Source organism: Cupressus sempervirens, chromosome 10, assembly GCF_028749045.1.
Source record: "Cupressus sempervirens isolate cs-2001-9-10 chromosome 10, ASM2874904v1, whole genome shotgun sequence".
NCBI classification, from domain to species: Eukaryota; Viridiplantae; Streptophyta; class Pinopsida; order Cupressales; family Cupressaceae; genus Cupressus; species Cupressus sempervirens.
In genome coordinates, this window is record NC_143127.1 from 85524385 (window position 1) to 85536258 (window position 11874).

The 11874-nt window shown below is 38.6% G+C and overlaps 1 protein-coding gene across 3 annotated transcripts in view; it reads right to left on the bottom strand.

Annotated features, from left to right (window-relative positions):
• The window catches only part of LOC149532698 (protein transport protein SEC23 E-like), a 70580-nt gene extending 59682 nt beyond the window's left edge, over nucleotides 1-10898 (bottom strand). For all 3 annotated transcript variants that reach the window (XM_089804357.1, XM_089804356.1, XM_089804355.1), the window contains exons 1-2: nucleotides 10017-10898; nucleotides 6815-6988 (exon numbers count right to left, since the gene is read on the bottom strand). In XM_089804357.1, the coding sequence (XP_089660483.1) occupies nucleotides 6815-6988; nucleotides 10017-10751 (909 nt within the window). In that variant the 5' untranslated portion in view covers nucleotides 10752-10898. The remainder of the gene's footprint in view (nucleotides 1-6814; nucleotides 6989-10016) is intronic.
• Nucleotides 10899-11874: the final 976 nt, after the last annotated feature.

The window sequence follows — 11874 nt, forward strand, 5'->3', positions numbered from 1 at the left end:
AATTGAGCATTTTGCAGAAAGATATTAAGAAGGGCAGGGCAGAGAAATTTGTCAAACCTGGCAGAAAAAGGACGTGGAAAAGATTAAACTAGCTGGTGAGAATTTGGTGGAGTCAGGGGCAGTTAAAACTCTAGATTCTATTTTCTCATGCCCCTTGAAATGATTGTTCTGTCATGGAATGTATGGGGCTTAGACAGCGGCCCTAGACAAAAAGCGGTTCATGAGTTAGTCAGAAGGCAAGGTCCTGATGTCATCTTTTTGCAAGAAACTAAGTTATCTGTTGAGAGTATGCAAGGTTTGACTCCTAAGTTGTGGAGAAATGGGGAGTGCCAGTGCATTGGAGCTCATGGAGCTTCTGGGGGTCTGGCATGCTTATGGAATCCTCGAAGAATCCAGCCTCTTTGGTGGATTTCCTCTAAAACCTCTATATCCATGGTTGATGCTAGCCTTGAGACAGGGGACATCATTTTATTCTCCAATATATATGCTCCTGCTGATTTTCAGGGTAAACAAGGTTTGTGGTCACACGTCAGGTTAATTCGTAGCATGATGCCTTTCCATCCTTGGATTTTGGCTGGAGACTTCAATGCTATTTGTGAGTTAGCTGAGAAGCGTGGGGGTACTGGAAGGTTGGAGCCCTCTGCACTGCTGCTTAGAGACAATATCAATACCTTGAGTCTTGTTGATATCAAACCTATCAATGGTCAGTTCACCTGGAACAATCGTCAGGTTGGTGAGTTTTGTATTGCAGAAAGGTTAGATCGATTTCTGGTGTCTTATTACTGGGTTGGAGGGATATGGTCATCTTGCTCTGAGATCTTGGATTGGAAGGGATCAGACCATTGGCCTATTAAACTTGCTACAGAGTCAGCTTGGGTGCTTTGTAAGCCTTCTTTTATATTCCAACTCATGTGATCATGGGACTCATCTTTGAATGATTTGGTTTATGATTGGTGGAAGAAAGGAAGACCTACCTACAGCACATCAATGTATGTCTTTGCAAAGCTTCTTCAACATGTTAAATTTGAGCTCAAAAGGTGGAATCCTTTGCACTTTTGGGAATGTCTTCCATGCAAAGGCGTTGGCCCTGGCAGATCTAGATGGCATCACAAGGAGGATAAGAGAGGATGGGGTCATGGCTGAATTGCTTAAGGACGAGGCTCAGGCTGTGAAAATGCTGGAAGAATAGGAACTGCGAGAGGAAATGTATTGGAAACAAAAGGCTCAAATTAAGTGGCTTCAGGAGGGGGACAAAAATACTGCTTTTTTCTTCAATTCTCTAAAGGCCAGGCACCATGGCAATTCTATCTCTGGTCTAGTCAATGACAGGGGAGACCATCTTTCCTCCTTCTCGGAAATGTGTAGGGAGGCAATGCAGTACTTTGAATCTCTCTTTCGAGAGGACTCGCAAGGGGGGTCTCCTGAGGAAGCGCAAATTCTTTCTTGTATCCCCTCTCTTGTGTCTGGAGGTATGAATCAATAACTCATGAGAGATATCTCGCTTGAAGAGCTTGAAGGGATTGTTTTTAATATGAGGAAAGGGAAGGCACTGGGTCCTGATGGCTTCCCAATTGTGTTTTTTAAAGAATTTAGGGATATTATCAAACTTGATCTCCTGGTTGTGGTCCATGAGTCTCAACACAATAAGCAGATGCTAAGGGCTCTAAATGCTACTTTTCTTGCTCTTATTCCCAAGAATGAGGGGGCTGATAGGTTAAGCCAATTTCGGCCCATCTCTTTATGCAATGTAATATATAAAATTATTTCTAAACTTCTTGCTGACAGGTTAAAGAAGGGGCTTGTTGATTTGATCTCCGAAGAGCAAAGTGGTTTTGTAGCGGGTATGCAAATTCTGGATGGGATTGTCATTGCTACTAAGGTCATCCATGCTATGGTTAGCTCAAAAGAAAAAGCAATGTTTATTAAACTGGACATGGCGAAGGCTTATGACAGAGTTCGGTGGTCCTTCCTTCGACAGGTTCTTAGTGCTTTTGGTTTTGCAGAAGAATGGATTCAATGGGTTTGGAGTTGTGTTACTTCAGTTTCTTTCTCGATGCTTATCAATGGGAGTCATTCTGAGCTATTTGGGGCTTCTAGGGGGCTTCGTCAGGGAGATCCTCTCTCCCCTTATTTGTTTATTCTTTTGGCTGAAGGCTTGGGGAGATGGATTAAACAGAATGTGGAGTCTGGTCTCATTCAAGGTTAGAGGTGGGGTAGCACCTTACCTCCGCAAACTCACTTGCAATTTGTGGATGATACTGCTTTGATGGGGATGGCTACAATGAGGGAGGCCTCTAATTTACGAAGAGTCTTGGATGTGTACCTGGTTGTCTCCGGCCAACAGATTAATGAGGCAAAATCTTCCATCTTCTTTTTCAATACTCCAGGCCCAATTCAGCAAAGGATTGCTCATACTTTGAGATTTCAGATCGGGAATCTCCCATTGACTTATCTTGGCATTCCCATCTCGGTGAGTAGACTACCCAGGGAGTCTTGGTAGATTATTTTGGATAAATTTCAAGTGAAAGTTGATCACTGGACTCATCGATGGTTATCCTTTGTTGGTCGTGTCCAGTTGATTAAGTCAGTAGTGTAGGCTCTACCCATTTATAGATGCATGCTCCAGGTTGCCCCTATGGGCTTTCTAAAGGACCTTGATTCTATGGTGCGACAATTTTTATGGGCCAGTTGCTTGGAGTCCTCCAAATGGAGTTTGGTTAGATGGGAAGTTGTGTGTAGTCTGAAACAATATGGTGGATTAGGCTTGAGGCAGTCAGCTTTGACTGGGGAGGCTTTGGTTGCTAAACTATACTGGTAGTAGTGTAATGAGCAGGAGAAGAGTTGGGCTAAGGTTCTTTATCATAAGTATCTCCTGGGGATTCCTCAATTCGATATTTCTAAATACCCCCTTGTGGGGAAGGGATCTGTGATATGGGGCATCCTTAAGAAAGGGGCTATGCTTATTAAGAATGGATTATTTTGGATTTTCAAGAGGGGGACAGAAGTCCAATTCTGCTCTGATTCTTGGGATGGTTCTCCTCCCATCACTTCTCAGTTTCCCAACTTGTTGGTTCTTTGTCAGAGATTTCTAGAGGTAGGGTGGTCACAGGTGAGTGACTTTAAGTCCTTTTTCCCCTATGGTCAAAAGGAGATGGCTAAATGGAAGTCCCCAGATAAGTGGTCGGTTGTCGGTTTGCAGGAGGAATGTGTTGTGCTGGAAGATGTAGCTCTCTCTAGGAAGATGATGTGCTTGCCTGGTCTCCCAATCCTATGGGGACCTATACTGTAGCCTCTGGTTATAGTAGGTTATTGTCTCATAAGTTGGTTGAGCCTGAAATTCAGTGGTGGAAAAAGGTCTGAAACAAGCTTTCTTGGCCAAAATGTAATTGTTTTGTTTGGTTGTTGGCCTGGAATAAGTGTTTGACTCTGGATACCATTCGGAAGAGAGGTTTCCTGGGCCCTTCTATTTGTGTTATGTGTTGGGCTAATGAGTAAGATTCTACCCACTTGTTTTTTTGTTGCTCTTTAGTCTTTTGCCCTGCAGCTTTGGCATTTTTGGTGGAGTGTTTGGACAACTCTTTGTGTTTATGCTTCCTCCTTGGTTGAGTTTTGGCAGGGGATGGGTCAGCCCCCTTCTATGGCACCCATTTTGCAAGAGGTGTAGTTTGTGGGGCCTACCTTCTTATTGTGGCAGATTTGGCTGGAGTGCAATTGAAGGATTTTTCGTGGAGAACAGAAACTGGTGCAACCAATTTGGCGGAGATTATTGGGCATGGTTCAAGAAACTATGGAAGCCAGGTGTGAAGTGGAATTCCCTTTGGGGAAAAGGGATACAAAGTTCGTGGAAAGATTGGGGATTTTGGGGTCTTCTTTGACCTTGACAAGGGCTAAGAGAAGGCGTCATGAGAAGCAAAAAATTGATAGGGATGGCAAATGGCAACTTCCCCCTTATGGCATTTTGAAGATTAATACAGATGGATCTTCAAGGGGCAATCCAGGTCCAGCTAGTATTGGCGGGATTGGTAGAGATTCTCTAGGCTCAGTGATTTTTCTCTTTTCGATCTATGAAGGGATACAAACCATTAACCTGGTGGAAGGGCTGGCTATTCTTGCTGCTCTAGAGAGAGCTCATGCTTTGGGGTGGAGAAGGATAGTTTGTGAATTTGATTCCCACGTTTTTATCAATTTGCTTATTGAACAAAAAGTGGCTGATGTTAGCTGGCAGTTGGCTAGGGTTGTCCAACAAATTTTGCGGGTTTGTTCTCTGATGGAAATGGTGACTTTTGCCCATATTCCAAGGGAGTGGAATAGGGCAGCTGATTGTTTGGCGAAATGGGCTTCTAAGCATGCTGAGGGATGGAGAATTGAGGACTAGGAGTTGGTTCCTCAGATGCTCTATCTTGATTTAATGAATATTCTTGATGAGGATAGGGCTGAGAATCGCGACAGCTCATGGTGTTGGCTGTTTTATCTTTGTTTGGTTTGGTGATTTTGTTTTTCCTTGGGACCTCAGTCCCTGGCATCCTTTGTAATGTTGCTTTCTGATCTTCAAAAAAAATTTTACCCCCCTTTTTTGGAAAGAAAAAAAAAAAATTGTAGAAAAGGAGAGCAAAACAAAAAAATTAAGCTTTAGCCCATTTCCAATAGCATAGAGATATATAGGGAGCAAACAAAATAGACTCTAACTCATGAATTGAAAAAAATAGATTTTGTCTTACATTCATATTGTTGATTGCATAGGCCAAATATTTAGTTAACATTTGAAGAGGGCAGTCCCCGAATAGTTGCCTAAGTCTGAGTTCAAACATTAGCCAATGTCTATTAAGTATTTAAGACCAAAATGAGTTGTAGAAATATGATTTTGCCATTTATATTAATATTGCTGATTACATAGGCAAATATTTGGTTAGCATTTTAAGAGGGCAGTCACCAAATAGCTGTCTAAGTCTAAGATCAAATATTAGCTAAGTCTATAAAGTAACTGGGATGGACTTTATAAGAGAAATAAGGTAACTGAGAACAAAAATTATCAAATGTTTTAAGAGGATAGTCACCAAATAGTTGTCAAAGTCTGAGATCAAATATTAGTTATCATGTAAGTGAGATCAAAATTTATAAGACAGCAATATGTCTACTGTTAGGAATAATTTAAAGGGCGAAACCATTTTGAAGTGATCCAAGACTTTCACTGTGATTGAGGCAAGGAGTTTTGTAGGGACAGTTCACTATTTAAGAAGGCTTATCAAATCATATTACACAATTGTGATGCTTTATATTCCATAATGGCAATTGGTGAGTCCTTTATATGGGGTAAAATTCAACAAGAGACATTTGTTTAGTTGAAGTAAATGATTATCAAGCCACTGGTTTTGGCAACTACTTGTAATTTAAAAATCATATATATATATATATTACACATTAAATATATTAAAAATAAATGTATATGTTATTTTTTATTTTTTATTTATTATACAACTAATAAGATATATTAATGGTAAAAAATAATTTAAATTTTGAAACAACTATATAATATTGGTTGTAAACTATAGGAATTTGCTGCTTCCTGGATGAAGGGCCTTCTATCATAGTGCATAATAGTAATAATTTTTTAATTAGTGCAATATCAATTATATATTTGATCACATTAAAATTAATGGGGTGAGATGTGCTTGGGTCATATTGAAAGCACAATTTAGAGCAAATTCATTAGCTGTTTCAACACTATCTCACGTGCCCCCCACAATTCAGGATGATTGAGACCCTTCCAAATTTGGTTCATGACTGCCATTGCTCCTCCCACTCCTCTGCTTAGGGTTTCCCGAAGGTTGGAAAGTAAACTAAAGGAACAAAATAAAAAATTGTTTCTAGGCCGATTCTGCACTGACTTTGCTTTAGTCCTCAAATCAACACTATTCTGAGCCATTTGTGACTTTTGTGAGTTTCTCTAGGGTTTCCTAGACTTTTGCAATGGTTTACATGTTTTCCCATTATATATGATTTTAATGTGCTTTAAATGCAAAATAGTCAGAAGATTAGGTCACCAATTTGTCAAATATTTTTTTATCATGTATCAGAATTATTTTGGGGAAAAAATCAGCTGGCTCTAGAATTCACGAATAATTGGGTACAATCTGTTTTTGCAGATTATAGCTTCTCTGGTCACTATATCCAAATATGTGTACAATGTATGTGACTGCATAGTTTGTGGACTTGGAATCTGAGAGTACTCATCTAGCCTTAAGATTTGACTCAGCAAAAACTAGGCAAATAATTGATAAAAATTTAGAAAAAGCTCGCCAATTTATAAATGCTAGATTTTCTAATTCCTTAAAGAAACATTATTTTTGCAAAATTCAATTATAAAATGTATTAAATCATAAATTGACATCTCAAAAGATAAACTGCATGGTTTTACAGCAAAACAAACATGTGAAAACACATCTTAACCAGTATTTTTTCCGCATCATCGGTGTTAGTCGCATTTTCTTGCATTTGTAAAAACTCGTGTTAAACTTATACATACTCACCTAGCAAAAAAGCAGAGTACTTGGCAACTCAGAGAGTACTTGCCGATTTTGCAAACTATATGTGTGTCTATATGTATATGTAAATGTATATGTATGTGTGTGTGTGTGTGTATTGTACAGAAGAACCAATCTGTACCTAACCAGTGGGAAAAAACTCCAATGAACCACTAATCCCATATCCAAACCATCATTCAATTGGCTGTATAACATACAAGAGCTTAGTATGGCACCAAACATTAAAAAAACAACCCAGGAAAGATTTAATAAAAATGGCATAATTATCTTACCGTGCCTGGCCCTTCTGTGCATGGACCACCAACAAGAGCTATAATACGAGCTCCAGTTCCTGGCACACATGCACCTAGTAGCCCTGCTGCAACACTTAGTGCCATACCTGTGCAACGCATCGCCCTATTATTTGCTTCTACTGGCCATTGATCTCTTTGTAATTCATCAAGAAGCTGCAACAGTGAAAAACATCTAATCAAATAAAGCCTTCAGTTTATTCGGACTGAATAAGTCTTAATATGTAAGCTCGATTTTCCACTTGCATCTTAGTCTTTCAGAAAACAGCTGACAAAATCATATTCCTTTAATAAATATAAAAGTAGAGCTCAAACTCACTGATCGTTTGACAATGATTTCTATATCAATTTGTTTTGACCAAAAGAGAGAACTGTGCACTTCAAAAAAAATGCCCTTTATAAACAAAATTAAATTCCATTCCTGTTCTTTCATGCCGGAACATCAGCTGCTTTCTTTCTAAATTTAATGAAAACCAAATCTTTGAAAAGTTTCCTAGTCCCAAAAACATCCAAACTAATTCAGAGTATAAAGTCTTCTGCTTTAGATATCTTACCTAGATGAAAATTCAACAGCAGCATATGTGTGTGCATACTAGGACTAGTCTAAGAAGGCAACAAATAAGCAGATCTATAAGACAATTTACTGCATCACCTCCCTGGAAACATGCTCAAGCTACTCAGACTAAAGAAGGATTTGCCAAGAAAAGAATAAGATTAAACTTGCACTGGCAAAAACATAATAATGACCACTAAATTAAAGCATCTTACTACCCAACTCAGGTTAATGAAACTGTAAAATTTCATAAAAGTCATTTTGGTTACAATTTCGTAAGTGGTATGTAACATGACCAATAGCTCAACTAGGTTATTTTAAAACCAGCTTAGTATTGTGAACGAGATCATTGCAACAAAAGAAAATTAAGATAATCATCCTCGGAATTATAAATCCTGCACACTCTGATCCACTGCATCTCCAAGATGAAACAAAAGGGTTAACTTAACAGCCAACATACACATCAAAAACAGGGTTTTCAGTTTTCACAAAAAGCCATATTGTTATGCAATAAAACTAGCTTCAGTATTATTTTTTCTTATTATTTTGCATTAACTTTAAGGAAAAACTTCACTTTTCTCTTGGCATAGACACTTCCAATTTTGATGGAGACGTTTTGTTGAAATAGACTCTTCCAATTTTTTAGCAGCACCTCCATCTTCCCCAGTAAATTATATTCTTGATCTCCAACCATCCATGAGACCTTTACCCAATATAAACTTCCAATGCTTTTTTAATGTCAATTCCATAATTAGTCTAAAACTTGGAGAACAAGTATACCCACCGGTACAGGCTCCAACTAATTATGTTGAATAACAGAGAACTCTTTTGCAAGAACAGATTTGAAGAATGACTTGCCACTAAAGGCATGAAAAACATGCCATAAGGAACGGAAAGAATGAATCCTCAAGCTGGGCTACAAAATAAAACCATACCCATCAGAAAGAATGAATCACCATGCTGGGCTTAAAAATATAGCATAAGGGATAGTGTAAATTTGTTCATAATATTTTTGAGTCATCTGCACAAATTTTGCACCAAACCTAAGGGAACTGTATCATTACTTTTCAAGTAAACTGCACGACTGGTCTCAAACTTGGCAGAGAATTGAACCCACCAATTCAGAATAACAAATACTTAGGCTGCTAGTAAGAGTAGAGGCCTTGATAACTCCATTGTGAATGCAAACTTAGATCAAATTTAACAAGTGCAATCAAATATATTTGTAATAAATCTGTGCCCAAAATACCAGAATTTTATAATTTATTTATTACATTTCATGAAAAATTTCACCTCTCTTAAACTTGGTAAAGATTTGAATGCAAAATCAAATTAAGAATGAATTCATGATACAGAACTGAGAACAGTATAATATTTTTCCTGTGCAATTAGGGAATGGTCACCAGACTCCTTAAGTACCCAGAACTTTCTTTATACTAGTCCAAGCAGGCCAAACAAGGCCTGTAAACTTGTTTCGTCCAGCTCTTCAAATTTGGACCAAGTGTTTCTATATTACATTATTTTCTGAAAATTCTATTATTAATATATTCTTTTTTTTTTAAATTGTCATCTATGATGAGTTTTTGCCAAGCATTTTTCGCCAAAATCAACCTCCTGAACCTATGCTAAGTCTGACTCTAGTAGTGGTAACAATTATTTACAGTAAGTCAGCAACGGTTGGGTTCCACACACATTCTAGGTTGGTTTCATAATATGTCTCATTGATAAGAGTACAGAGATTTAGGACATCATTTCAAAAGCAGATTACAAACGAATAAGAGCTAGGCTGAAAAGACACCATAAAGAGAAGTATAGCTTTACAAAGAGATTCTTGAAATCAAACGTGCGCCAAATTAGGCCTCAAATTAAAAAAATTTCGTTCTTAGTTGAGATTCCATTTTATAACCAGTCGTAAGTTATTCGGCCTCTGCAGAACCCAATTCAGAAAACTTGGTAAGGGACTAAAACTAGTCTCGTCGACGACTCGAATACAAAAGCAACATAAACAGTAAATTATCCAAACTGGAAAACGCAAAATTCATATGATTGTGTAAATTGATTCCTATACGTTTTGACGCTGAGTAAAATCTGCACCGAAGTTGAACCCCAATTGTGAGAATCTCACATTTGTTTTAATTTCGATTTCACAAATAATCGCAATGTTGTGAAACAGTGCGAGCAGCTAGTTCATAGTCAGGAGTACTGAGGAACGAGGTTTGTATAGTGCGAATCATAACAGGTGCAAAAACGAAGGAAGCAATTAACCGGCTGGGCTCAAAAATACACCAGACATAAGAGTGCAGCTTTCTTCCTAAATATTCAAAATAAATCCATACTAAATCCCGAACCTCAAATGAGATAGTTTAATTATAAGTTTGGCTATAGTTTCCACAAATTGTTTTGATGTCAATTTCATTATAACCACCAAGCTCGTTCAACAGTCGCCCAAATTGACTAGCTGGTCTAAAAATTATGACAAATGACAGTGTAGCCGCATAAACTTTTTCGTTGGAAGTAGATCTGCAGTGTCTGGTAAGAGAATTTTCTTATGTTTCCTCACATCAACAAACCCTGAACAATCTTGTCCGCCAGAATAACAAAACAAAAGCATCCAATGCCGAGAATACTCACAGAATTCAACGTGTATTCGCAGTCAGATGCAGCAAGCAAAAACCGATTAATCCCAGCAGGGATCGTACCATTAGCAACCCCTCCCTGCATTATGCCGATCGGAGCTCCCTTAGGAAATCCAGGACGGGCCCCGCTGAGGCCAAGCTGGTCTAATATCTGTTCTCTAGAAACCTCCTTCGATCCTCTAAAAACATAAGTCTTAAACAGATCGGAAAATCCGAGCTCGTGGACGTGCACCTGCGTTCCAAATGTTACCAGACCAACAAGTGCGTGCTCCGGCAGCAAGCTGATCGCCTGACTGAGGGCCGACTTCACATACCCTAATTCCTCTTCAATGACACACGTATCCAGAACAAAGAGAAACACAGGAGGCAGGCTCTTCTCGCCGGAAACCGCATACTCAATTGTGGTGTATTGAGGAAACAATTCCCCCGGCACGTTGCTCTCGTTGATCATGGAGTAGTGTTGAGGGAAATGGTTGCGCTGGAAGCAGAAGGGGCAAATCCAGATCTTGGCGGTGTAGTCCACGCGGCCGAAAGGGTTTAAAATGCAGAGACAGGATTTGCAGCGCAGAGGAGCGTAGGGCAACAAGGGTAATTCAGGCGCAGGGCGAATCGGAGTGTAGACTGTGGCCAGCGGTACAACACATTTACTTGCCTCAACCTTCGAGCTCGGCCACACATTCCACGTCATACGCACCCCGTCCACGCCCTCCATTTCTGCGAATTCCGCCATTGTTAAGAGCTTGATTTTTCGTACAGAATTGCTGAATTTCGATCTTGAAAGTCTGAGGATCGAGTTTGCTTGATAATTGTGTAGACGTTTCTGTCGTGGATCTCCTGAGCTTAAAACGATCCACGACTCGTTTTATTTTTTCTTTTTCTGTTTGTGTTGAGAATGCTTGGTATTTATGTTGCAGCCGCAGTGAAAAAAAAATTGTGTTTCTTGTTTCGGGGCTTCCAATATTGAGAGGAGTTTGTATATTTGCCTCTGGATACGTTGATTTTTGTATCGTTGGGGTATTTTATTTTATATAGGGTATTTTATATAGTAGGAGCAGGGGAAGAAATTAACCACTATGAGGTTAAACATAGTATGTAGGATAGCCCTCACAAACTATTTATGTATTTTAAAATTTATTTTCTATAATTTGATGATGAGTGTTTTTTATTATTCAATTTTTCTCTTATTGAATATATCAATTCAAGAATTAGTTGTTAGGGTATTAATATAATTATTTATATTGTTCTTAGAGATGTTAAATTCTAAAATGAAATTTTTTTTAATCTTTTTTTTGTAAGTACAAAAAATATATTAAAAAATTTCAAATTTCTTTCATAAAAAAATACGAATGTAATGTACTTGATTGCTTCATTATAATTAATAGAAAAGCTTCTTTAGGTATTTTTCAACATTGGTTTTTACAATAAATTGATGAGATGCTTTGACACGAGATGCATTGTCCAACCCTCTCTCCCCTCCCATCCAACTATTTTCCACCCACCTCGTGGTTGGGACAACAATGCAGCTTCTCTCTCCCCTCAATTTCTTGATGAGGAATCAATCTTTATCTATGCTACAAGCTACAAAGTAGGGATTTGAAAGCAAATCTATCTGGCAACCCAACATAGTAGTGGTTGCTTTCGTTTCCTGATAACTCCACCCCGCCTTCCCCTGTTGTGGAATGAATAAATCGTTCTCGCTCCCTCTGAACCCCTTATATTCAAGTCGAGCTCCCTGTCGGCCTCGAATTTAGTTATAGCAATCGATCCCTAGATGAGGACTACTAATCATGAAGTACTTTATAGATGTCTTATCTATCGTTGACAAACAAGGAGCATAAAGGAGGGAATCTAAG